This window comes from Chlorocebus sabaeus, chromosome 7 (assembly GCF_047675955.1).
Source record: "Chlorocebus sabaeus isolate Y175 chromosome 7, mChlSab1.0.hap1, whole genome shotgun sequence".
Taxonomy (NCBI): Eukaryota; Metazoa; Chordata; class Mammalia; order Primates; family Cercopithecidae; genus Chlorocebus; species Chlorocebus sabaeus.
Window position 1 is genome coordinate 38548606 of NC_132910.1, and position 25639 is coordinate 38574244.

Below are 25639 nucleotides of genomic sequence, written 5' to 3' on the forward strand. Positions count from 1 at the left end.
TAAAAGTTGTAATGCTTTTAATTTATTAAGTGCCTTCTGTGCACTATTCATTCGAGTACCATATATAGCACTCTTACAATACTTTGAAAATAAGTGATTCTAGTTTACCTCTTAGTGAACATTGAGGCTTAAGGTTCAGATGACTTACATGGCTGACATGACTGGTAAGGATTGGAGTTAGGATTGCAATCTGGGTCTTTGGCTGTAGCCATTATTCTTTCCAGTGTATTTTAGGAAAGATCTCCTGTTGTGTCCTGAACAAAGCACATGACCAGTCAGTAAATAAAGGCACGATTTCACTTTTAACAAAAATTAAGTAAGCCAACGTCACTTATGTTACCTGTCACTGTGCGAAGTCACTGCTGTCTCTCCTGAGGCTGTGGTAACCCACAGAGCTGCGGTGGGGAAGGGCAAGGGGAGACCTGCACATAGGTTAGAAGTGGAAGTACTTGCTAGAGTGCCATCTCCAGCTGTTGCAAGGATCAAATGGCATTTTTGTGGAGATAGGTTAGCCAGGACTTAGAATGAGGTGTTAGAATACATCGTGTGTTATACAGGCGGGGTAATATAGCATGGTGTGGGGTCGCAGATTGCTGGTAGAGTTGCATGTCGATTTTTTGTTGTTGTTGAGATGGAGTCTCACCCTATCACCCAGGCTGGAGTGCAATGGTGCAATCCCAGCTCACTGCAACCTCAACCTGCCAGTTTCAAGCCATTCTCCTGCCTCAGCCTCCCAAGTAGCTGGGATTATAGGCATGCACCACCATCATTTTTGTATGTATGTATGTATGTATTTTGAGATGGAGTTTCACTCTTGTTGCCCAGACTGGAGTGCAGTGGCACAATCTCGGCTCACTGCAACCTCAGCCTCCCGAGTAGCTAGGATTACAGGCATGCGCCACTAAGCCCAGCTAATTTTGTATTTTTAGTAGACATGGGGTTTTTCCATGTTGGTCAGGCTGGTCTTGAACTACCGACCTCAGGTGATCCACCTGCCTTGGCCTCCCAAAGCTGGGGTTATAGGTGTGAGCCACTGCGCCCAGCCGCATGTCGAGTATTAAGCCAGTTTGCTGGGCAGGTCTGACACATGTGGGAACCGCCTTCGACTTCCTGGGGTACCTTGACTCAGTCATTTTGGACCTCAGTTTTTTTTCAATCTGTAAGATGTCGGGGTTGTAGTTAATGATCTCCAGTGCCATTTTGGCCTTTTAGAAAAGTGTGTGTGTGTGTGTGTGTGCGCGCGCGCGCGCACATTTGCAATTTGACACATCTTTTTTCTGACATACTTGTTTTCCACAAGTATTTTTAGCGAAGTAAAATTTGTGGATGTGTTTAGAAGAAAAGAATTTGTGTCAAGATACATATATCAATTGTAAGTTTTAGAAATCTTCCCTTCAACCAGAAAATATTAAAAATTTAGCTTCTCAATGGAAAATAAAGGTAATTTTAAGCTCCTCTCCTTCAAAAAAGTTCTTACTTGCTAATAGTGTGTATCAGGGAAGGGTCAAATCCATTAAAACTCTCCCAAGTGGAACAAGTGACCTGAATTACTTGTTTGCTTAAGTCAAACAGGAAAGTTCTTCTTCCTTTGAACTGAAATAATACCAGGAAATGCAATAAAGAAGCTGAGGGAGAAAGAATGCATTGAGGAGAGAGTGCTTTTCCAGCCCAACCTGTCACCTATAGTTTTCGCAGTTCTACAAGCTCTGGCAGTACCTGTTACATACAGTTTATGTGCTTGATAAATATTCAGGGTGTTAAATTCATTCACGTTCCATACCTTGATTGTCTTCTACAAACTGACGTTTTTTAGTTTTGTATGTTGGAGAGCTTCAACTTTTCAACATAGCCCACTGAAATGGTTTTGTTTTTTTTTTAAGTACATGAAATAACTTTTAAGATTGTACTTTCCATTTACGATCAATCCATTCTACATTAAGTTGAAAATGTTAAGTAGCAATGAATGTTCTATTTTTAATTTACTTTTTCTTCCCTTTCCAAATATCTTTCCAGGAAATGACCCACTCATGGCCTCCTCCTCTGACAGCAATACATACGCCTAGTACAGCTGAGCCATCCAAGTTTCCTTTCCCCACAAAGGTAATTCCTTAAAAGTATGGCAGGCACTGCATCCACCTTAGTGAAAAGCACAAGGCATTGCTGTGAGGCATATTGATAAAGTGTTACTTGTTCAAATCTTTGGAAATGAGGTTAAAATTGTGATTAATTTAGCTTCTACAGTGCTTCAGAATGCTTTCAAATATTCTCCAACTTACTAAGAACATCTTGGATTTTCATAAAGCTTTATAATTTATAAAAAGCATTCAGGACTTCCCAATACATTCTCTCATTTGAGGATCCTTACTTTAGAGATGGGAAAACAGAGGGGCAGGGAAATTGAGTGTGTGATTTCTCGTTCAGAATTAGATAGACACATATGCACATACATCTTACGTGTCTCACACACCCTACATTTTCTTGAGTTTAATGTGATCAGTTACACTAGTGCTGGTTTAATAACAAGCAGATAAACTGCTGACTTGTGTTTCTGTTATAGTATTTATGAACAGTGCGTTAAAACACTGCCATTTTCCTTTTTTTGGCTCATACTTTTGGATAACCTTCAAAATGTAGAAATAGCACCTTCAGATCTGTGTTTTCTTCAATCTGATATGCATGTGCATTGTTTTACATATATATAATACAAAAATGGAGAGAGTAGGAGAGCTATTCCTTTCCATGATACTGTTGTGAAAAGAAGTTCTAGGCCGGGCGTGGTGGCTTATGCCTGTATTCCCAGCACTCTGGCAGGCCGAGGTGGGTGGATCACTTGTCCAGGAGTTCAAGACCAGCCTGGGCAATGTGGCAAAACTTTGTCTCTCCAAAAAATACAAAAACTAGCCAGTCTTGGTGGCATGGACCTGTAGTTTCAGCTACTTGGGAGGCTGAGGTGGAAGAATCACTTGAGCCTGGGAGGTTGAGGCTGCAGTGAGCTGTAATTGAGCCACTGTACTCCAGTCTGGACGACAGAGTAAGACCCTGTCTCTACCACCAAAAAAAAAAAAAAGGTTCTATCTACAAAAACTCAAATTTGCCACTTTATATATTTACTTATTTTCTAATAATTTTTAAAAGGTGACTCATGGGCTGGGCGCAGTGGCTCAGGCCTGTAATCCCAGCACTTTGGGAGGCCGAGGCGGGTGGATCACGTGGTCAGGAGATCAAGACTATCCTGGCCAACATGGTAAAACCCCGTCTGTACTAAAAATACAAAAATTAGCCGGGCATGGTGGCAGGCGCCTGTAGTCCCAGCTACTGTTGGGGGGCTGAGGAAGGAGAATCGCTTGAACTAGGGAGGCAGAGGTTGCAGTGAGCCGAGATTGTACCACTGAACTCCAGCCTGGGTGACAAAGCGAGACTCTGTTTAAAAAAAAAAAAAAAAAAAAAGTGACTAATTATTGCTTGTTTTAAATTAAAGCACTAAGCTCTGTAAAAATATCTTTGTGCAACAACAGAGGAAAATGAAACTCTAGGAAAGAAGAGAAGCAATGAAAGCTAAAATTAGGTTAATCAATGTTTTCAGCTTATACATGGAACAAGTTTGCATACATGGATAGCTGCAAGTCATATAATTAAATAATTACAGAATCTGTGATGGGTGGTATGGGTATTCTCTACACTGTTTCCATTGTTCTAGATAGTTGAAAGTTTCGTAAGACTATCCTTTTAATACTAAAAGCTCTACAGTTTTCCCTTTAACTTTATAAGCCTTAATCTTTTAATAATTAGATATTTTTATTTTTCCTTCTAGGACTCTCAGCACATCAGTTCTGTAACCCAAAACCAAAGTAAGTAAATTCGAAATGCTTATTGGATTGGAGAACAAAGCATAGCTTTTAATGTTTAACATAAAAACATTAGTAAAAAATGCCCCAACAGAGATGAGGCCTTCTTATGTTGAAAGAATAGGAAAGGAGAACAAATATAAAACTCTTCTTTATGTGAAATTTAAAATTGTTGGCCAGGCGCGGTGGCTCATGCCTGTAATCCTAGCACTTTGCGAGGCCAAGGCAGGTGGATCGCTTGAGCCCAGGAGTTCAAGACCAGCCTGGGCAACATGGTGAAACCCTGTCTCTACAAAAATACAAAAATTAGCTGGGCTTGGTGTCATGTGCCTGTTGTCCCAGCTACTTGCGAGGCTGAGGTGGGAGGATCACTTGAGCCTAGACGGTAGAGGTTGCAGTGAGCCAAGATTGCGCCACTGCACTCCAGCCTGGGAGACAGAGCAGACCCTGTTTCAAACAAACAAAAACAAAAATAAGATTGTTGCAAAGAGTTAATAAAGATGTTTTAGTGAAATACTAAACAAATATAATGTGGTATTACTGACCCATAGTAGCTGTACCAAATGTGACTCTCAGAGCTAGGAATTGTATACAACAATAGATTGGAGCGTGTGATTCTTGTGTTTTAAAAAGCAAAACTAAGAAATTTTTATAAAGAATATGACATACAGTTTGTCTAGCCCCACTATATTTGTTTGTCATGTAATTCTTTTTCAGTCCCTTTTCATGTATTGTAAATACTAGAGAACTCAGAGGGAAATAGAAGAACACTAACTGGATCCAGCCTTTCTCTTCAGTAGTAATCCCTCAAATCAATAAATTCTTTATGTGCTATTTGTAAGGCAGGTCAAGCTTTACAAAAATGACTAGGATAAGCTGGGTGTGGTGGTGTGCACCTGTAGTCCCAGCTGCTCGGGAGGCTGAGGCAGGAGGATCGCTTGAACTCAGGGGTTTGAGACCACCTTGGGCAGTACAGTAAGACCCTATCTCATGTAATTTAATAGAAAAGTAAATAACATTGACTAGAGTATTTGTAATCATTTAGTTCATCAAAATATGGTTAAGGAGTCTGGGCCTAGTGGCGTGGTTGCAGTAAGCTGAGATTGCACCGCTGCACTTTGGTCTGGCCAGCAGAGTGAGACTCCATCTCAGAAAGAAAAAGAAAAGGGGGGGAAAGGGAATAAGACACTTTCATAGGTGGTGATAACATGCATCAGGATGTGGTAATTGCCAAAGTTGTGAAGTATTAGTCTTCAAATGATGGGTAGACCAAAAGTAGGGTGTAGAGGTATATATGCATGTTAGGAGAGGAGAGCTTATAGAGATGATTTTTTCTTCAAATTTGCCCACCTCATTCTTTTCCCTCACTTAATGTTTTCTTATGCTATTGTTTGAATTGCAAGGATATGAGGAGGGGGGCAAAAATATTAGAAAAGCAAGAAATAGAATATCCTTTCTCTAGAACAGAGGTGAGGAAACTGCAGCCTGAGGGTTAAATCTGCCCTGCAGCTAGTTGTTGTAAATAAAATTTTATTGGGACATAGCTACACCCATTTCATCTATTATTCTACAAATTATAGCACAAAAAACCTAAAATATTTATTGTCTGGCCTCTGTAGATAAAATTTGCTGTTCCCTGCTCTAGAGATACTGAATAAGATCTTGCAAAGAAATCATGACTCAATTTTCCCCAAATGCAGATAAATAAACCTGACCATATTGCTACAGTATTGTATGAGTAGCTAGGTAAAATTAACTGAAATGGATGACTCCTTGGGAAGATTGGGAAATCTCTTTTCTCAACATCTCAGCATCTAGCCCAGACCAGTGGAGTGTGCACAGGTCTGAAGGCAGAACACCACCTCAGCCGTGGTTGGGGTTGCTATGCACCACTCCGCCCACACCTTCGACCTGCTTGGGCTGCTGGTCATGCAGGTGGTATGTCTTCCACAGGGTTGCTCATGGTTTGTTTTATTGCTAACTCATGGTTTAGAAAGAACCTTTAGTCCATTAAACCATTTGATTTCCCCTTTTAGCAAAACATAGTTGAAGATGAACTGGTAAGCACTTTCTTGGCCAGGGATGGATCATCCTCTTGCCTTGTGCAGTACTGTGGGCCAATTCCTTGTTACTCTGATGAGAAATTGTCCAACATTGGTGGGTCTCCTGGAGGTCCTGGCTCGCCAGCTGTTTACTCTCACATCTTTTATGCTGCTGTCACTTTCTTCTGCTATTCTGGGAGCCTTATTTATCTTTGTGAGAATGTGATCTGAAAAAGAGGGATCTAGTTTGTTGCATGTTGGATGAAGAGGATGGTGGGGAATGGATGGATATAGCTTTCAGTGAAGAGAAGACACAAAGTTCTTAAAGTATGCTCAGCAAGTCAACTCTGATTTCTTCAACACTGATCTTATGGTAGTGGTACATAGGTTTTAGAGTCTCTGGAGAGGAGATGTGGGGGGATTTTACTTGGATGCCCTAGTGTTATGTGTCCACAATTGCAAAACGTAACCAGACCCTGTGGAATTTAGAACCCAGTCACGATGATCGTGTGGAGTCCCTGTGAATGGTCTGAAGAGGAGGGGCCTCTGCCCCTCTCATTTGGAATCTTGGTCCTAGGTTTCTAGACAGAGGAGTGGTCATTCGAAAATATCATATAAGAGCTGCTGCCACCATGAGGGTAAAGTGACTAATTGCAAATATGCAAGGGTCTCCACATGACATTTGTGGGAAATGTCATTCAACCCTGCCCAAAAGGTACCCATGTTTCTTTTTCACTTCCAATTCTGTTTCAGGTCCCTATTACCTCATGTCTAGACAAATGCAGCTGCCTCCACACGCAACATTTCCTGCTCCCTTCTAAGTTATGCCAGGTAGCACTACCAGAATAATCCTTCTGAGGAATCACTGTGTCATGTTCCTGTTTAGATCATTGATGTGTCTCATAGCCCAGCAAATACAGTCATAACTTCCCATCCTGGCCTTCAGAGGCCTCTGAAATCTGCTTCCGCATGTTTCAGTGCTGTCCAGCACAGAGTCTGCACCTCAGCCCTGCCCTTTCCAAACTCAGACCCTCTTCTTCATGTTTGCTCCCGCCTTCCTCTCTCTTTTGCCAGCATCACTCTGCCGGAATCTTGGCTGTCCTTTGTGACACAATTCATTTTGTTCTTTCTGTAATTTGCCTTCTTTGGTATTACCAAGAGAGCAACCGTTCTGTGGATTCCCAGGGCATTTAATTTTTGTAATTGACTTGTGTACTTAATCTCACCCTGCCTTGGATTACAGATATTTATGGACCCGTTTCATGTCCCTCAGTCAACTGTGAGCTCTTTCAGGACAGGACCAAATGCCTTAAACATGTTGGTATCTATGAGGCAGTCTATAAATAGCTGCTGAATGAATGAATTGCAGGTGGGGAGTTGAATAATGAAGGGACAGGTGGGACGGAGAGCACCTAGGGCAGGGCTGTCGAAAGAGAGTGATAACAGATCACTGATATCTGTGTGAAGTCACATGGGGGCCAGGGCACTGGGAGCCCAGCCCTGCCGGAGTGCTTCCATGTGGGCCTCCACCCCTGTCAAGGACAGGGAGGTCTTCCCACACATAGGAAAGTTCCTGGCATCATAGGTAGGGTGTGCTGCAAGCAATGCTTTTCAAGGTGTTTTTGGCCTATTGAGAGCTTTTTGATTCTGAACAAGCCTTCTCTCTAGAAGTAACATAAATGTCATCTTATAATGGTAAGATTGTACCAAGTGCGGTGTGTTTAGGTAAAAAGTGGGGATGGACATAAAAGAACTTACCACTAACGATCTCGTAAATATGTGTCATTGTGCTGCTCTGATAATGTTTCTGTCTCCCACAGAACAATATGATACATCTTCAAAAACCCACCCAAATTCTCAGCAAGGAACATCATCGTAAGTAAAATGCTTTTTGTGTATTAAAAATGTGTAGTATGAAATTGTAATGTCTCATGTAAATGCATTGCTTAGATTTTTCTTTTCTGCTTTTATGTAATGACATTAATAAGATACTGCTGCATTGTAAAGGGAAGAAAGGGCCCACATTAATTTTTTTTGCTTGTTTGTTTGAGATGAGGTCTTAACTCTGTTGCCCAGGTGAGAGTACAGTGGCGCGATCTCGCTCACTGCAGTCAGTCTCCGCCTCCCGGGCTCCAGCGATTCTCATGTGAGTCAGCTTCCCGAGTAGTTGGGACTACAGGTGCCCACCACCATGCCTGACTAATCTTTGTATTTTTAGTAGAGAGAGGGTTTCACCGTATTGGCCAGACTAGTCTCGAACTCCTGACCTCAAGTGATCCGCCTGCCTCAACCTCCCAAAGTGTTGGGATTACAGGCGTGAGCCACTGTGCCTGGCCTAATATTTGGATTAAGTTCCCCTGTTGAGGGTCTGTGTACCATTGGAGACTTTGCTAAAGGGTCTTCTTGAGGGGAAAAAAGGTTTTTGAGCCATTACTTACATATTAACTGTGGAAACAGAAGGCCTTGGCTCTTAAGATGTCAGTCTTAAATAGCTTTAGCTGTTGGAAACAAGTTTTGGGGGATGTGCACAATTGAATATTTTCCACCCTTTTTTGGCCTAATTTACTAATAAAGAGCTAATCTTATTGCCCAGCTATTCTTTATTAAGGCCAGTAAGTCCAGATATCTTTTGGGTTTTTGGAACATTTTAGACTGCATATTAAAAATTTTTTAACTGGCATTTTGACCCAATTTGTCATTTCTTGATGGTGTTGAACTGTTACTTCTTTACTTTCATATGACAAGAGGTGGTCATAGGAACTAAGTGAGGAGGCCTTCCTTCAGTGTCTGATCTGTCACTAACTCTGTGTTGCTGGTCTCAGGATTTGAGGTGGCCCAGGAGTTTAAGCTCCAGCTTTCCTTTAGTTTTAGGCACAATATTTGTTCCATGTATTTTGGAAGGTGGGGATTGCTATGGGTTATTTAAAAAACTATATATTGAGCTGGAGAGGTTATTTTATCTCCTTGCCATGACTAAATGTGGGTCTGGGTTAAGTGTTTGTTTCCCAAGTGCCAATTCCTTAATGTACTTTGTTTTCATTTCACCATGGCTGAATGAGGGGAAAAGGAACAAGAAGATGGGGTGTTTTTTTGGTCTGAAAGATGGGTTTTGTGCATGTGGTAAGAATGTATTTTATTTGTGGTTCTGGTAGATGATGAGTTTTTTTGTTGTTTTTAATGCCTTTTGCTGGGAGAGTAAAATGTTATCTTTTATTAGTTATTCCCTTTTTTTTTTTTTTTTTTTTTTGAGACAGGGTCTTGCTCTGTCACCCAGGCTAGAGTACAGAGGACTACAGACTACAGGGACACACCCAGCTATTTTTATTTTTTTTTAAGAGGTGGGGTGTCCCTGTGTTGCCCAGGCTGGTCTCCAACTCCTGGGCTAAAGCAGTCCTAGTGCTGAGATTACAGATGTCAGCTTCCACACTTAGCCTCTTTTTATCTTTTTCTTTTTCTTTTTGGAGACAAGGTTGCTTTGTTGCCTAGATTGGAGTGCAGTGGCTCTTCACAAGCCCAAATAGCACACTGCAGCCTCAAACTTCTGGGCTCAAGTAATTCTCCTGCCTCAGCCTCCTGAGTAGCTAGGACTACAGGCACAGGCTACTGTGATGCCCAACTCCTCTTCCCTTTTCTTTCACCTTTTCTTTCACCTTTTCTTTTTTTTTCTTTTTAATTTTTACTTATTTATGTTTTAACATATTTTTAGAGATAGGGTCTCACTATGTTGTCCAGGCTTGTCTTAAAACTGCTGGACTCAAATGATCCTCCTGCCGCAGCTTCCTGAGTAGCTGGATTACCAACACACACCACCACAGCCCCTTTATCTTTTTGGAAATTTTACTGGCTGCTAAATTCTAAGACTCTAGACTCACTGACATGGATTACATTTAAGGAAGGAGGAGGTTTGTTAAACCAGTTGATGGCTGGTAAGGAGTAGAATCTGCAGATCAAGGACCACAACTGTGAGAATTCTGTAGAAGCTCTGTAACCCTCTGTAGGGTTTTACACCGGATATTTCTTTGTGATGGTTGGTTGTCAAGCCCTGTAGACCATGAAAGACCCTGACCATTGTCTTTGGGGCAGCCAGGAAGGGACGTATCCCGATAGACCCAGGGATAGCCTGGGTATCCCAATTGACTGTAAACATAGATTGGGGTTGCTCTTCCAGGAGTAGAGTGGGTGGAGCAATTGCACCAAAGTGGGGAAGGGACCGCGTCTCTGGCCTGTGGGTAGAGGAAGAAAGGCAGCTGGGTCTGCCTGAGAGGTAGCCTCAGACTGAGCAGGCAAAAGTCACAGCCTACCACTCCAATTTCCATCAGCTTTCAGACTTTCAGAGACAGACCATTCCTGTGATGACGCTGCTCAGTGAAATGAGTGGTTTTCTTGATAGCAGTGTTAAACCACTCAAATCAGAAGTGCCTGAAAGTTGCTAACAAGTATATCTTGTGACACGTTGTGTTTGCTTTATAGAAACTATTAATTTACTACATATAAAATTATCTAGGAAAGAATATTTGTGATGATCCTAATAGATTTATAGAAGGGGTAGAAGTAGGACCTAGTGGAAGGGAGGAGAGGCAAGAGTAACATGGAAGAGAAGTGATACTGAGGCTGAGTAGATAATGAGGGTTGTGTGGACTTGGTGATTATGTAGGGAATGGACATGGTGGTGTTGATAAATGCCAAAATGAAATGTACCCTTGGGAAAAAGGAATGGCTTTTATGAACTCACTTTTAATGGAGATTAGAAGAAAGTGGTGTCCCAATTAATTTGCAGATTGCAGTCATTGTGTCAGATTTTGTATGGCAAATCTCTTAGTGTTCGCCGGTTGATTTGATCTATTGTCAGCATTAGGGTTCTATGACATGCAGTTAAACTATTTGAGTGGCACATAGAGTGCTAGGGAGATATTCTAATGCATTTTGAATGTCAGAAAAAAATTATTAATTACAGGGTCATTTATACTTTGATTTAAAAAATCAATCTAGGTCTTAATGCTTTTTCTTTCAGAGTTATGAGGACTTGGGAATCCTTAGACAAGTGGAATAGGACATATAAGAGGATAAAAAGAGAGGCCCAGTAGTAAAGGATAAGCTTGCGAGTGGTCTGTATTAACTCAGATATGAGTAGGGGGTAGCAACGTGATAGAAGGATGTAGGTGTGAAATTAAATGTAATGGTTCAGCATATATTTCTCACTATAGTTTAAGCTGTAGTTATTTCTCAAATAATGAATTCCTTCTGTAACGTTCTGTAGGTAACTGATTAGCTAGGATGTTAGTGCAATTTGCCCCTAAGTTTAAGAGAAGGTGTATTTGTTTAAGGGCTCTTGGTTTTGGAATCCTCTTCCTTTCCAAGGCTTAGATCTGTGAAGTGCCTAGGACAAAGTACAAAGTATTTATTTACAGTAATTGTGACCTTCATATAATTGTGGACAATTCTCTTTCCGTGCAGCCGGATTTAGTTTACCGGTGTCTGCATTTGTCAGCTTCTGAAAGAGGACAAACGTGTTAATATTTTAGAAACTAAAAAGCAATTTATTTGGATATTCTAGCTAACTTGTTTCTTCCCCTACCCCCAAATTGCGAAGTCCTTACAAAAAGGTACCCTCCATTATTTTTCTTGTTTTTGGCCTCTGAAATCAACACTTAAAGTAAGAGACAGAAATTAGTCATTATAGCAATTTGAAATATTTATTACTTATGTGGAAAGTTTCTTTTGAAGTGAGGGAAATATCTGAATGTGAAGGCTGAGATTGGGATTGTCCCTCGAGTTGGATGAGAGACACTGGTGCCAAGTTAATAAAGGCTGGAATGAGTCTGATACCTTTTCAAATGAGCCTGAGTTTTCAGCTTTTACTCAAAACATTGTTGGCTTTTAAATATTTTGGTGAATAAGGAAGACTCCTTCTGTTTATTGTAATATAAAATTGTCACATCAGGACATAAGTAGTGTCAGCTGAAATGTACTAGAATTAAGTCTGAAGACATGCTTTACTTGTAGAATATTTAAATCATGCTTAGCCTAAGGAAATTAAATTTTTCCTCTTGTTTGCAAATGTTAGTTTATACTGTTTGAACCTGGGTATTTAAATGGCAGGTCTAACTGAAAGTACAATTTGCTGATAAATATTATGGAAGTAGTAGAAATCTGCTCCACATGTAAAGCTTAGAACTTGACATTGAAGTAATATCTACATCTCTTATTCACAGTTCTTCCACTTCCCAAAAACAAGGAACAAACATTTGTGCTGGTTATTTGTACATTTGTAGATCTGCATTAAGCCTTCAGCATCGTAGAACATTTATTAAAAATTTTTTTTCACTAAGTGTTCATCTCACTTTTTCTTTTCCTTTTTTGAGACAGGGTCTCATTCTGTCACCCAGGCTGGAGTGCAGTGGGGTGACCTTGGCTCATTGCAACCTCTACCTTCTGGGGTCAAGCGATCCTCCTACCTTAGCCTCTTGAGTAGCTGGTACTACAGGCACACACCACCGTACCTGGCTAGTTTTCGTATTTTTAGTAGACATGGGGTTTCGCCATTTGGCCCAGGCTTGTCTTGAACTCCTGGGCTCTGTCCACCTTAGCCTCCCAAAGTGCTTGGATTACAGGCGTGAGCCACTGTGCCCGGCCCCACATGCTTTGTGTTTGGTGCTCCTTTAGGTACTTGGAGAAACTGGTCAATAAGACGAAATCCTTGTCTTCCACATTTTGTAACAAACTGTAGGTGGCATGTAACACAGAACAAGGTATGTAACAGTGACAGGGTTGAGATGAGTTCTTTGGATAGTAGTTATACTTCAGGGAAAAGAGGGGTCCAGAGAGGGTGACATTTGATAAGAGAAAGGCAGAGACTATTTGCCATGTTGAAAGGGGCTTGACGGATTACGCTTTAGGCTTTGAAAGCTTTTGAAAACCTTAGGGAGTCATTTTTTTTTTAAGTGATTACTTTGAAAAAGCTCATTTGCATATCTAAAACCTGGTTTTGGGGGAGCCCTTAAGGGTCTCTTTAAGTGTCATTTTACATCATAACTGCTAATTTACTACAACAGGTGACCCTAGGCTAATTTAAACTAGATTGAAAGATTGAATAAAATATATTTTAATTCACTAGGAATCTTAGCCTTAAGGGTAGTTTGTGTATTTTACCCTCTCTGTGGGATGCTGGGCTATTAAACCAACAAGGTGTGGTCGACTTTCACAAGCATATTCACTTTCCTGCCTCCTTCACCCCCCAGCAAAGGCCTCCAAGAACCTCCAAAACCTACCCCCTACCATAGCTCCTCCCCGACACACATGTCCACTTTCCATTCTGGCAGCCTTGGTCTCCCTGCTCGTTTTGGTGTTCTGATGACTCTCTCCACAAGACTTGCATTGTGCTGTCTCCCTCCTTTCAGCTCTGACCTGGGGTGGCCTTTATCAGTAGTTTTCCCTAACTACCCTGTATAAAAGAGTGATTTCTAGCCATCTTTTCTCTTTCATCCTTTTCCCTCCACAGGCTTGTTACCCATTGAGAAATGGTGTATTTTAGTTGTCTTCCTCCTCTAGACTAGCGGGGACATTTTTTGGCTCAGAGTTTTAACCATAGGGTCTAGAGCAGTGCCTGGCACATAGTAAGTGCTCAGAATAAATGCAGAAGGAAAGATATTACACGATAAACCTGATTGAATACCTATGCACAGTATTTAATAGACAGGATTTAAAGTAATATTCTAGATTTTATTTCTAGTTGAAAGTATATAATTATTGTACCTTGTCATACTGATTTAATCTTACTGATTTAACTTCAGATTTTCCCTCATTTATACTCTTGTGATTTTTCTCATTTCCTTATTTGACATCAGATAATCTTCACTTCATCCATGGAGTTTAAATAATATTTTATGACTCCAGCAACCATTTTTATCATATCAACCATTAACCTTTTTCACTAGAGTTAATCATGTAGAGTCGGTTTCCCCTCTATCTTGTTATCCCATAATTCCTGTGGAAAGTTTCTCCGTGAACTTGAATTCTGCCTTCTAACTATTGTCACCGTTTGGAGAGTTCCTGTTATATGTTGTGTCACAACTGCCGGACATCTGCCTTTTCACTTTTTCATCTATTCTTTGTTTAGCCTGCTTCGTAATTTGTAACCTCCCATCGTCTCTTAGAACGCATGGGCAGTCCTTATTTCTGCCATACATCAAAAAAGGAATCAGAGCCTGATTGCTGTGAAAATGCCAAGATCCTAGGGCCAGGCACGGTGGCTCACACCTGTAATCCCAACACTTTGGGAGACTGAGACGAGAGGACTACTTGAGCCTAGGAGTTTGAGATCAGCCTGTGCATATAGTAAGACCTCGTCTCTACAAAAAAAATTCTTAAAAAAATTGCCGAGCATGGTGGCACAAACCTGTAGTCCCAGCTACTCAGGAGGCTTAAGTGGGAGGGTCACTTGAACCTGGACGGCGCATAGGTTGCAGTGAGCCATAATGGTGCCACTGCACTCCAGCATGGGCGACAGAGTGAAACTTTGTCTCAAATTTAAAAAAAAAAAAAAATTCTGGGATTCTGGCTGTGCTCTGGAGCCCAGCCTCTTTCTCCTGCCTTGTGTGCCATTGCCCATCCTATCCCCGGATCAGTTTTAGATTTGTGAGATTCTGTAAGTTTACACATTCTCACATACTTGTTAGTGGTTCCTGAAAAGTGTTACTTTTCTTATTATTTTTAGCACACCTGATGCCGTGGTTGTGACTTACTGATTTTAAATAACTGCTATGAGCTTGACTTCACTTGCTCTTTCTCAAAATGATCATAAGAAATGTTAAGCCAAGAAATAAGGCTATGTAAATACTTTTTGGATCTGAATTGAGATGTTACAAAATATTGGCAGTGAAAGCTTCGGGCAAGCCCAGTACTAAGAAATTGAAAAGAAATGGTGACTTTATGTCTTCACACAGTAGCAATTGGGTTGACTCACTGCAGCATGCCTGCCAGAACCTGTATGTGGCTCTTTAAGCTTTGCTAGAACAGCTGCCTGAAAAATGCATTTGTGCAAAGGGTTTTGAGAATTGTTTGTTACCTGTAAGCAAAAAGTTTACCTAACCAAATGTAAGATATGATTATATCTACATGTAGTTTAAAGAGTTGCTTTACCTGAGCAATTTGGCTTCTTTTGAACACTATCAAAGTAGATAATACGGTTCTGTATGTTTTGAAATAACTGCCTTGACTTTGCGTTTGGAAATGAAATTTGTTATTTGACCAGTTAAAGTATATAAGATTTAAAGTTAATTTATCTTCATAAGGGAAGCATAGCATACTGAGTTCCAATAGGAAAGTAGTTTTATTTTAAATCAAAGTCTTCCTCTTGGTGGGTTCTGGAACTTAGATTTAATTACATCAGTTGGGTTTTCTAATCCTTGTGTCATCCATTGGCCAGAACAAGGGAATCTTGTATCAGATGGGATAGATTGGATCCCAGCCCCAGCATGTGCCAGCTTCATGATCTTGGGCATGTCAGATGGCTGTTTCCCTCATCCTTAGAATGTGAAGGAATGGTCAGAAGCCACCACACAGGATCGTAATATAGGCAGTGTCTGTTCTGATCACATAGTGGGCACAGCTACATGATACTATTACTTATTTAACAAAAGGGTCCTATTCAGCCTGCTTTTTTAGGATACCTACCAGTTTCTAGACAGAATATAAAGGTGAATATGATTTGATCCTAATTCAAGAAAACTTACAGATGAGAAAGAAAAAGCATATCCATTGAGCTTTCTGTTCTCTTGACATAGGCTTTATTGCTATGGCTGAGACTGGGTCTAAGAGATTTGGATTCTCTTGCTGTGGGGACAGAGGTGCTCACCTAGGTGTGCTGTAGTTCATCTCCTCATTCTTCACATTCAAGGGCTGATTCTTCACATATAGTACGTCCTTGGCTTCAAATACACTGTGTGGGAAAGGCAGAGGACCTTAGCCTCTTAAATTTAAAAGAAATTTGAATTCCTTTAAAATTTGTCCTTATGCCTAAAAATCCTTCACCTGTCATCAAACTGTCTTCGGGTACATGGATTTTCTGTTTGAAAAAAAATTATAATGGTATTCATGATTAATTTTCTATATTAGCATAACTTAGTTAACAACTTGTAACTTAAAGTAGATGTCGTACATGTTTTTTAATCAAAAACTTTAGAAAAAAATTTTTTTCTTGTGCCATTTTCTCCTCCAGTAATAGCATGCTAGTTTATGTTGAGATACCCACCTCTGGTGATACAGTAAATCATGCTTTCTGAAATATTTTGTGGTTACTCTTGGCTGTGCCAGCAGACACTAGTAATACACAGATCTGCTGATTCTCATGTGAGATACGTTTATTCTTTATCAAATAAATTATACTCACAAATTTTTATTAAGTAAAATACTTTATGTATAAATCCCAATACATCCTAAATGAGGGAGGAGAGATTTTGTTTGACCATGCTGGTTTTATCACTTCTGAGTGTTTCTTTGGAGATAGCTTTTGCAATCTTCCTTCAGAGATCACAGTCCCTACTCTTTAGGTTCGGAACAGGTTTTATACCTGCAGGCCTATTTTGTTACTATCTATGTAATTCTCTGCAGGGAAAATTTTTAGAATCTGGGACAGCGTTTTCATGGTACCTGTTTATCCTGAAGAGGAAGTGGAGCCAAAAGTCAGAATTTTCTCTAACTTTCTGACTTACTTTAGGAGAGTATATTCTTGGAAGTTAGATGTTTAGTAGCTAGAAGAGAAACTTACAGAATTTGTAATCCTGTGCTCAAAACAGGAAGTGTGGTTGGATTACATGATCATTGATGTTACAAGAATTAAGGCAAATCAGTTTTACTCAAAACAAACCTAGTAACTAAGAAAGAGGTCCATTTTTTGTTTTGTTGTGGTTGGTGGCTAATATTGAATACACTTTGCCAGATTTTTTTCTGGTTGTATTATACTTTACATTTATTTCAAAGATACTTCTTTTATCTTTTGTTTGTGTATATCCCAGCCAAGCCACAATTTAGCAATAAACCTGTTGAGTGACTTTTTCTTGTATACCATAATGTTGCTAACTGGCAAGTCCTATGACTGAAGGCTGTATTTTCTAGCCTTGAAAAAATACGAATTTAGCTGTGCACAGCAGCTCACGCCTGTAATTCCAGCAGTTTGGGAGGCTGAGGTGGGCAGACCTCTTGAGCCCAGGTGCTCTAGACCAGCCTGAGCAGCATAGTAAGACCTCATCTCTACAAAAACACAAAAATTAGCCAGGCATGGTGGCATGCGCCTGTAGTCCCAACTGTTCAGGAGGCTGAGGCAAAAGGGTTGCTTGAGCCCAGGAGGCGGAGGCTGCAGTAAGCCAAGACCACACCTGGGTAACAGAGTGAGACCCTGTCTCAAAAAGAAATAAAAATATGAATTTAGCTTCTGTTAGATAAATATTGTGCAAGACCTACATTTACAAATTGCTGACAGTTTTCATTTTATTTAGAAACTTATCCCAGTATGTTTTTAGTACATTTATGAAAGTTGTTTCTTGGCAGAGTTACCACCTCATGTAGGCAGTCATTTACAAAACAGCCAAGTTTTATTCATTTTCATTAGAAAATATAGTGATTTTTACCAGGATTTCCGAAGTAACCATGCCTGCTTTCTTCAGTGGTAGATAGTGGCTTTGCAGTAAAAATTGGTGGTCAGATTTTTGAATAGGCATTTTTGGAAATACTGAAGGATTTTAACCTCTAATAATTTGCTTTTTGGAGCATTGGTAATGCTTCAGCAGATTATTTTTTCCTTTTCAGTTTTACTTATAACATTTCCTCAAATAGCCATGTTCATAAAATTTGGGGGAAAAGGAAGAGAGGAAGCAATTACTGATTCATCCCTGTGATATTTGGCTATTTCCATGGGAGAAGGTTAAGGGTAGGGGAGTTTTTAAAATTTGACAACACATGTACAGATTGGAAAATGTTTGCTTTTTACTGTTTAGGTTCACCATAAACCAAAATACCTACAGATACGTTAATCCAAGTTTGAGGAAATGGATTTTTTTTTTCCCCACTGAAACAATAGCAATAAGGTTAAACATAATCTGTAGACAATTGCGTTTGTATTACTGTTCCCATTGATCAGTGTTCACATAGGCAAAAAAGAATAATTTATTACATGTGAAAAATAAAGCTCACTATTAATAATGTCCTTTGGACAGAAATGTAAAGTAACTGCACTGTTGGGTGATATTTGCCTTGATAGCGTCATACATCTTACTGTGTATTTAATTCTAATGTTGAACTTTTTATGTGCCTGGCACTGTTCTGAGTGCTTTACAAATATTCATTCAACTTTAATTCATTTAATGGCTAATTACTCTAATTCAGTTAGAGCTTTTGGAAGAAAGTAATTGAGTGTATTATGTATCCCCCCCACCCACCCCATTTGTTTTATTTGCATGGACCCTGACCTCACTGATTAGGAGTGGAGGACTTTAGTCTCAGGGCTCGCAATGAGTCCTTGTCTTGTGGTAGTTCTGCTTCAATGTTTGTAACATGTGAAAGAGTCTGTCTTGAGATGGTGAGAGGCTTGCACTTAACTGGTTTCTGTGTTATAATTATATAATTATAATTGTATTCGTATACTGTAATTGTATAATTGTAAAACTTACATTTTTTGGAAATTACAGCCTTTAATAAATAAAGAAAACGTATACATGTCCTCTCTTTTAATTAGGCATATTTTCTATTTACATGCTAGAAAAGTTGTTAGAAATCATTTCACATTAATTCTTCTCTGTGTCCCTGCCCTTTCCAGCATGCTCGAAGACGACCTTCAGCTCAGTGACAGTGAGGACAGTGACGGTGAACAAGTAAGTGTTGCACAGCCTGTAATACCAGGAGTCCTTTTAAATCCATCTAACAGATCTGAGCTGCTTGTTCTAACCTGTTTTTTGTTCTTTTCCTGTTCCTTCTTCCCCTTATTGTGAATGCCTAGACCCCAGAGAAGCCTCCCTCCTCATCTGCACCTCCAAGGTACTGTGTGGGTTTCTCCCCATCTGTACAGAATGTTTGCAATTTTTTACCAAATGGGAAAAATAAAGCCTTATTTAGTACTTCCACAGTTTTTTCATGGGAAGGAGCTGAAGGATCACAGTAAAAGGAAAGTACCTGTTTAATATTTTGGAAGCTTAAATCAGCCATAAGGAGGTGGTTAACCCTATAGAAGCGAGAGCCCCACACTGATCTACATCATCAGTATAGATGTTAAAGATTTTTAAGAGTTTACAGGTTGGGCGTGCTAGCTCACGCCTGTAATCCCAGCACTTTGGGAGGCCGAGGTGGGCAGATCACTTGAGGTCAGGAGTTCGAGACCAGCCTGGACAACATGGTGAAACCCTGTCTCTACTAAAAATACAAAAATTAGCCAGGCATGGTGGCATGTGGCTGTAGTCCCAGCTACTCGGGAGGTTGAGGCAGGAGAATCGCTTGAACCCAAGAGATGGAGGTTGCAGTGAGCTGAAGTCGCGCCACTGCCCTCCAGCCTGGGTGACAGAGCGAGACTCTGTCTCAAAAAAAGGAGTTTACAAACAAGCTTAAAATACAATTTATCATCAGTGTTAGGAAACCAATATTTGAAAAGTTAAACTGACAAGCCCAGTGTTTTAATGGAGGTAACAGATTTGCTGTTTTCAATAAAGCTCAATTATTTCCAGAACTTCTTTTCCATTATGGTTGTTTTCTTAGTTACATGAATTTTCATACTGTTTCAGCTGCTTTTCAAAATGACCAGCAGTACATTTCAGTGTGATGGGAAATGGAGCAAGCCAGCCATACTTTAGGAAATGTGATGATTTAATTTTTGAAAATATGGACTATTTGAACTACTTTTATAATATTTTCCTCTGATATGCCAGATACCTGTCTTTTATGGACAAAGTTTACTCCCTTGAGATGTGCTCATCCACTCAGAGACGAGATTAACGATAAAATCTTGTCCATTATGCAGGGGATGTTACAGTTAATGTGGAGGAAGCCCATGTAATTATGTGCACTCTTATAGATTCATAAGGTTTGCTTGATTATGTCTTATTTTGTTCAGTAATTTCTGGTAGGTTATGATGACTCATAAAACATGACAAGGTAGCCTAACTTCTAAAAGTGAAGGAAAAGGAAAAAGAAGAGACCAAGCAGGGGTACAGATTTGAGGCAGGAGTAACATTGAGAGTGTAGCCCCTTTTGCTCATCACTGGCTCGTGCTCTTCAGCTGCCAGTGGAGATAGGGCCACAGACTGGGTACAGCATTTCTGTGAGGAAATTATGTAGTGGTATCGTATGTGCTTTAAAATTACTTCAACTAGTGATTTTGTTATTGTTTAATACTTTTTATCCTAGTATGTTATTTACGAATCTGTTTCGAAAACGTTTTAGGTGGATTTGGAATCTGTCCAGATTTTAGTTAATGACTTATTGCTTTAATTAATACCATCTAGGGTGAAGCTTTAAGATTATATATGCTTTGAAATTCTATGTGTGTCTAGCATTGTGATCAATGTGTTTTCTCACTAACTTAGATTTATTGCCCCATTCTTAAAATTTGGAGTAGATAATCTCTCCTTTGGCTGATATTTGGGGATGATCCCTAAATCACTTTTGTAGTTCTGCCAGGAAGTGTGAATGGTTGTTTACTTTTGAGTTCATCTTGCAAAGGAACACCATTTATATTTAGTGGTCTTTGGCTACCACCCAGTTCTTGTATAGAGAATATAGGGAGATTTTAACGTACTGGCTTTTCTTATAGAAATTAATTGGATTTGGTTATGTGTAGCAGAGACCAGCAAACTTAAAGGATCAGATAGTAAATATTTTAGGCTTTGTGGGCCGTATATGTCTCTGTTGCAGCTGTTCAAATCTGCCATTGCAGCGTAAAAGCAGACATAGTACATTAAAGAAATGGGTATGGGTGTCTTCCAATAAGACTTTATTTAGAAAAGCAGGCAGCCAGCCTAGGCTATGGTTTACCAACCCTTCATATGAAGCACCCAGCATCTAACTTAAATTTTGGATCACTTGAAATATTCTTCAGGAGTAAAATTTCACAGGCTTGTCTTTTATGCATTTATCTGGTGAACAGTTTTCAGAGGTTTTTGCTTTTCTATTAAACTACTTTGGGCCTCTCTCAGTTGGATGATGTGATAGTTTAGCAGTGTACCTAATACCAAGACCCTTCCTTTTGAGTAGCAGAAAAATAGGCAAGGGAGAAGGAAGAAATCCACCTTGCATCGTGCCTTCTAATTTTATCTTTTGGTTGCTTTGCAGTGCTCCACAGTCCCTTCCAGAACCGGTGGCATCAGCACATTCCAGCAGTGCAGAGTCAGAAAGCACCAGTGACTCAGACAGTTCCTCAGACTCGGAGAGCGAGAGCAGTTCAAGTGACAGCGAAGAAAATGAGCCCCTAGAAACCCCGGCTCCGGAGGTACCGTGTCCCCCCTCGAGATGGCCACCTTAAATGGCAGCATTCTGCCCTTTGAAGCTAGAGTCTGTGCTGTGGGCCAGGACTGACCATGAGACTGAGTCGTTCTGTGCCATGGGGCAGTGCTTTCCTGCTCCTGCGCTGTCTAGAGCCATCTGTTTCTATTTATTTGCTTCTTACCAAATATTTAGTAAAGGAGAGTTGGGAGAGAGGTCTTCTCCCCTCTGTTGAAAATGATAGGCCTTCTCTGTCGTTGCTAGTGGTGTTTTGAAGATCAACTCATTAAGACTGTTTGCACACCATTTTCTTTTCCCTTCTTTTAAAAAGAAAACTTGGTTTCAGTAGGCTGCTATTTTAATATTAATGAGAATTCTTTTTGAAATTTTAGAAATGCATGAATTAAGGAAAGCAAAAGGAGACCGCCTGATTTAGCAAAGGGCAGGAATGTGAACTAGAAATAAGTCATCAGGAGTTCTATTTTCGAATCACTAAAAGCCATGCGTTAAATTGATGGCAAAGTGATTTTGTCAGGGTTCTGTTTCTTGCTCCCTTCTGCCCCATGTAAAACAGGGATGATGGTGTTTGCTTGTTACCCACCCTCAGGAGAATATTGTAAAGATAAACTGATAAGACTGAAAATCTTAAGCACTAAATAAATATAGAGGGTTTATGCTATTTACTGGATTGTGGAGCCCAAGAAATTGTTAGTAACATCTAACAGGGTTGCCAGATAACCTCAAAATTTGGGTAGCGTTGTAAAAATTATGGTGGGGAAAGAAATTAATGAAAAGGGGAAGGCATTCTTTTCTTTTTGGTGAATGAGACCAGCCCACATCGAGAAAATTTTTCCAGATATTTAATATGGAAATGCCAGGAAATGAAGCTTTCTAATTAGGAAAGCATTAAAAAGCCTTCTGTATTTGTCTCTGTTTAGAAAGCAAAGCAGTTCCAGTGGGGCATTAACTGAATACATCTGGAGCTGATGTAGGGAGATTTAAGGGTCTTGTCTGAGGGTGAGGGAGGCTGAGAAAATAACTGGCTGTCATTTTCTGTTAGATGCGAATCTATTTCTGGCACAGAAAATAAGAGTTTGATATGTTTTGGAGTGGAAAGGCATGCATCAGTATTAACTGCACTTGAAGTGCCTTTCAGATTTAGAAACTACACTGTGTGTTTCTGGGGCTCTTTGTTTCCTTATATGATACTAATTGCTATTGAAATAATTTTTCTTTGCCTCAGGGAAAAGGATACTGAATATGCTGTGCAGACAAATTGTGTGATGTTCACTGTTAACGTTTATAAGATCTTTGCTTTGTGTTTCACCTTATTCTTAAGAAAAATCTTCATGCTAGTTAGATTACTGACATCGAAAAGATAATTAAATAACATTTAATTAAAATAAAATGGAAATGGTACAGATTTGGCTGAAGAATTGAAACTTGATAGAAAGTCTGGTATTTGTAGTAATGAGACATAGATATATTTTATTGCTTGAGAATTTACTGGAATCGAGTGAAACCTCTTAGGTGTAAAATAAATGGTCCCCTCCTGCCTTATCTTTTAAAATCGCTTTACTAAAAAGGGCTAGTATTGGTATGTATTGCAGATCCGTGGACAGTACGTGTTACGTACTGAGGCTCATCCTCCTGGGAATATTTTATCTTTGTTTAGATTTTAAATTTTGAATTTTTCCTAAAGTATTTAACTACATCTCTTTCCTTTTACAGTAAATACCTGCATTATTATAAATCTCTGGTGTTATTTGGGAGTAACACAAATTCCATAATAGGCTGTACATACAGATATTAATGAGAATTCTTTTTCATTAATATTCCATAATCAGTACTGTACATTATGCAGTTTTCAGTTTCTCACTGTTTTATGTCTTTTAATTTTTTGGGTATGTAGTAGGTGTATGTATGGGTGCGTGAGATATTTTGATACAGCCATATAATACATAATAATCACATCAGAGTAAGTGGGGTACCCATCACCTCAAGCATTTAAAAAACATTTTGCACTCATATTCCCTGTAGCTATGTAGTGTTACTAAAAGAATAAATCTATATTGTGCATAGCTCAGAACTTCTTAATTCAAAATCATAATTCATTCTAAAATATACTAACTTTTGCCAATTTATTAAAACACCTAATAAAAAATAATTATATCCTTTTTTTCCTACTTCCAATTTGCAGTATTTGGGTTGCACCGGCACTGGGAGAGCAGGTTGGGGGTGGGGTGAGGAGAGGCAGAGAAAGAAATGAAAGTCCAGACCTTGATCCTCTAAACAAAGATAAAATGTTCCCAGGAAATTTGAAAGTCTAAAACCTTGGCACTTTTATCTACTTAAACTTTATTCTTAAAAAATGTTTTATTTTCATTTTTATTTATTTATTTTTATTGAGACAGAGTCTCACTCTGTCGCCCAGGCTGGAGTGCAGTGATGTGATCTTGGCTCACTGCAAGCTCCGCCTCCTGGGTTCAAGTAATTCTCCTGCCTCAGGCTCCTGAGTAGCTGGGACTACAGGTACGTGCCACCACGTCTGGCTAATTTTTGTATTTTTAGTAGAGATGGGGTTTCACCATGTTGGCCAGGCTGGTCTCGAACTCCTGACCTCAAGTGATCCACCCACCTCAGCCTCCCAAAGTGCTGGGATTACAGGTGTGAGCCACAGCACCCAGCCTAAAAAAATATTTTAAATCAATCCCTTAAGAAAACATTTTTTCCATCTCAATACCCAAATAATATATCAAAGAAATTGTATCCATTTCACAACTTAATATTGGGTATACAGGATTGCCCCTACCTTTTCCCCTTGTCTGGCACAACTACTCAATTTTACCCTCAAATGGGGACATAGGCCTTCCTTCAGAACGTTTTAGGACTGTAATGGAAGAATATATTTTATTTCTGTAACCGGGACATTCTTAGGGACTACTAAACGTATCTCAGTACTCTGCTGTTCTGGGGGTTGGGGGGAAACCAGATGTTATTTATACCAGGAATGACTTCCCTTTTGGGTTCACACTTAAATCGTCTTCTAAAGAGCATGCCAGGGATTGGGGTGCAGTTGTAAGTATAGCCAGCGGGTGAGGTATGTCCATACCTTTCCTGAGGAAGGGTGTGAAGGCTTCGTGCCTGTTGTGATTGGCAAGTGATGTCTCTCACTACCTTGTCCCATCAGTTAACCATTTATGTAACCACACCCTGAAGTCTCTGCAGGAAATCATGTTTGACAAGTGGGCATTGTGTGCTAATCTTTACTCTTAACCTTTCTGCCTTCTTAGAATGTTGAATACAGATTTAGATGTGACAGAATGCCTGCCACTTAATAGTAGTTTCCTTCTTCCCTCCCTCTCTGCACTTAAATTCAGATGACAGCATGGGTATACAGTTAACATAAGCGAAGGAAGCCATAAGGAAGATAATGTTATCATAAGCAGCAGTATGAGGTAAACAGAAAGAAAAAAGGAATTATGCAGTCATCTTACTGTCCAAAGAATGTTCTTGCCTGGTTTTTTAAGTTTCTTAGTTCTGTTCCATTAGTCACACTAAACCGGAACTGTCTACCTGATCATTTTGTTACCTAACCTTTTCCTGCCCAAAAAGCCTTTATGTCATAGCCACATATTTTGCATCATTAGATTTCCATGTTTTATGGAGTAGAATTATTTGGGATGTTCCACTCGGAAAAATTGTCAGCAGTCTTTCTTCCCCTTAAAACTTTTCCACCTACTGGAGTGTTCTCCTTATCTATAATCTAAGCAAATAAATCTGAAGTGGGATGTCTTTCAACTAATTTTCTGATGCATTATGTATATGACTTATTTCTACAAACCACCTCCCAGAGTGGATCTTTAAAGAAATTAGTATTTTTCTTAAGATAAGGACGTAAGGACAGCGATGTGTTCTCTTTAAAATAAATGTAACTATCACTCACTCTGTTAGACAGTAATATTTTTCTATATGATATGAAATTCATGGGTATAGTAACCCACCTAGCGGAATACTCATATATCTCATGCACCCACTATGTGTAAGATAGAGTAGTGGAACTTGGAGACACAAGAGTCTCTGTCATTCTTTTAATAAGGTGTAATAGCCGAGCTGGAGAGACGTGGTGGGATGCAACAGCAGTTAATTTATCGACAAAGGTTGAACTAACAGTTAAGATGACAAGCCAGGAACCTCTGTTTTTATGCCACGCAATTGTACATTCTCATTGCCCCTGACTGTATGCCTCCCTTTGTATCTTAGAAACATAGGTGCTATTTCAGACCAGGTTGC

General features: G+C 39.7%; 1 protein-coding gene across 4 annotated transcripts in view; it reads left to right on the forward strand.

The window, feature by feature from the left end:
* AFF1 (ALF transcription elongation factor 1) overlaps positions 1 to 25639 on the forward strand; it is a 207818-nt gene that overhangs the window by 153682 nt on the left and 28497 nt on the right. For all 4 annotated transcript variants that reach the window (XM_007999174.3, XM_007999175.3, XM_073017473.1 and 1 more), the window contains 6 exons: positions 2014 to 2100; positions 3812 to 3848; positions 7708 to 7762; positions 18696 to 18750; positions 18876 to 18913; positions 21197 to 21353. In XM_007999174.3, coding sequence (XP_007997365.1) covers positions 2014 to 2100; positions 3812 to 3848; positions 7708 to 7762; positions 18696 to 18750; positions 18876 to 18913; positions 21197 to 21353 — 429 coding nt within the window. The remainder of the gene's footprint in view (positions 1 to 2013; positions 2101 to 3811; positions 3849 to 7707; positions 7763 to 18695; positions 18751 to 18875; positions 18914 to 21196; positions 21354 to 25639) is intronic.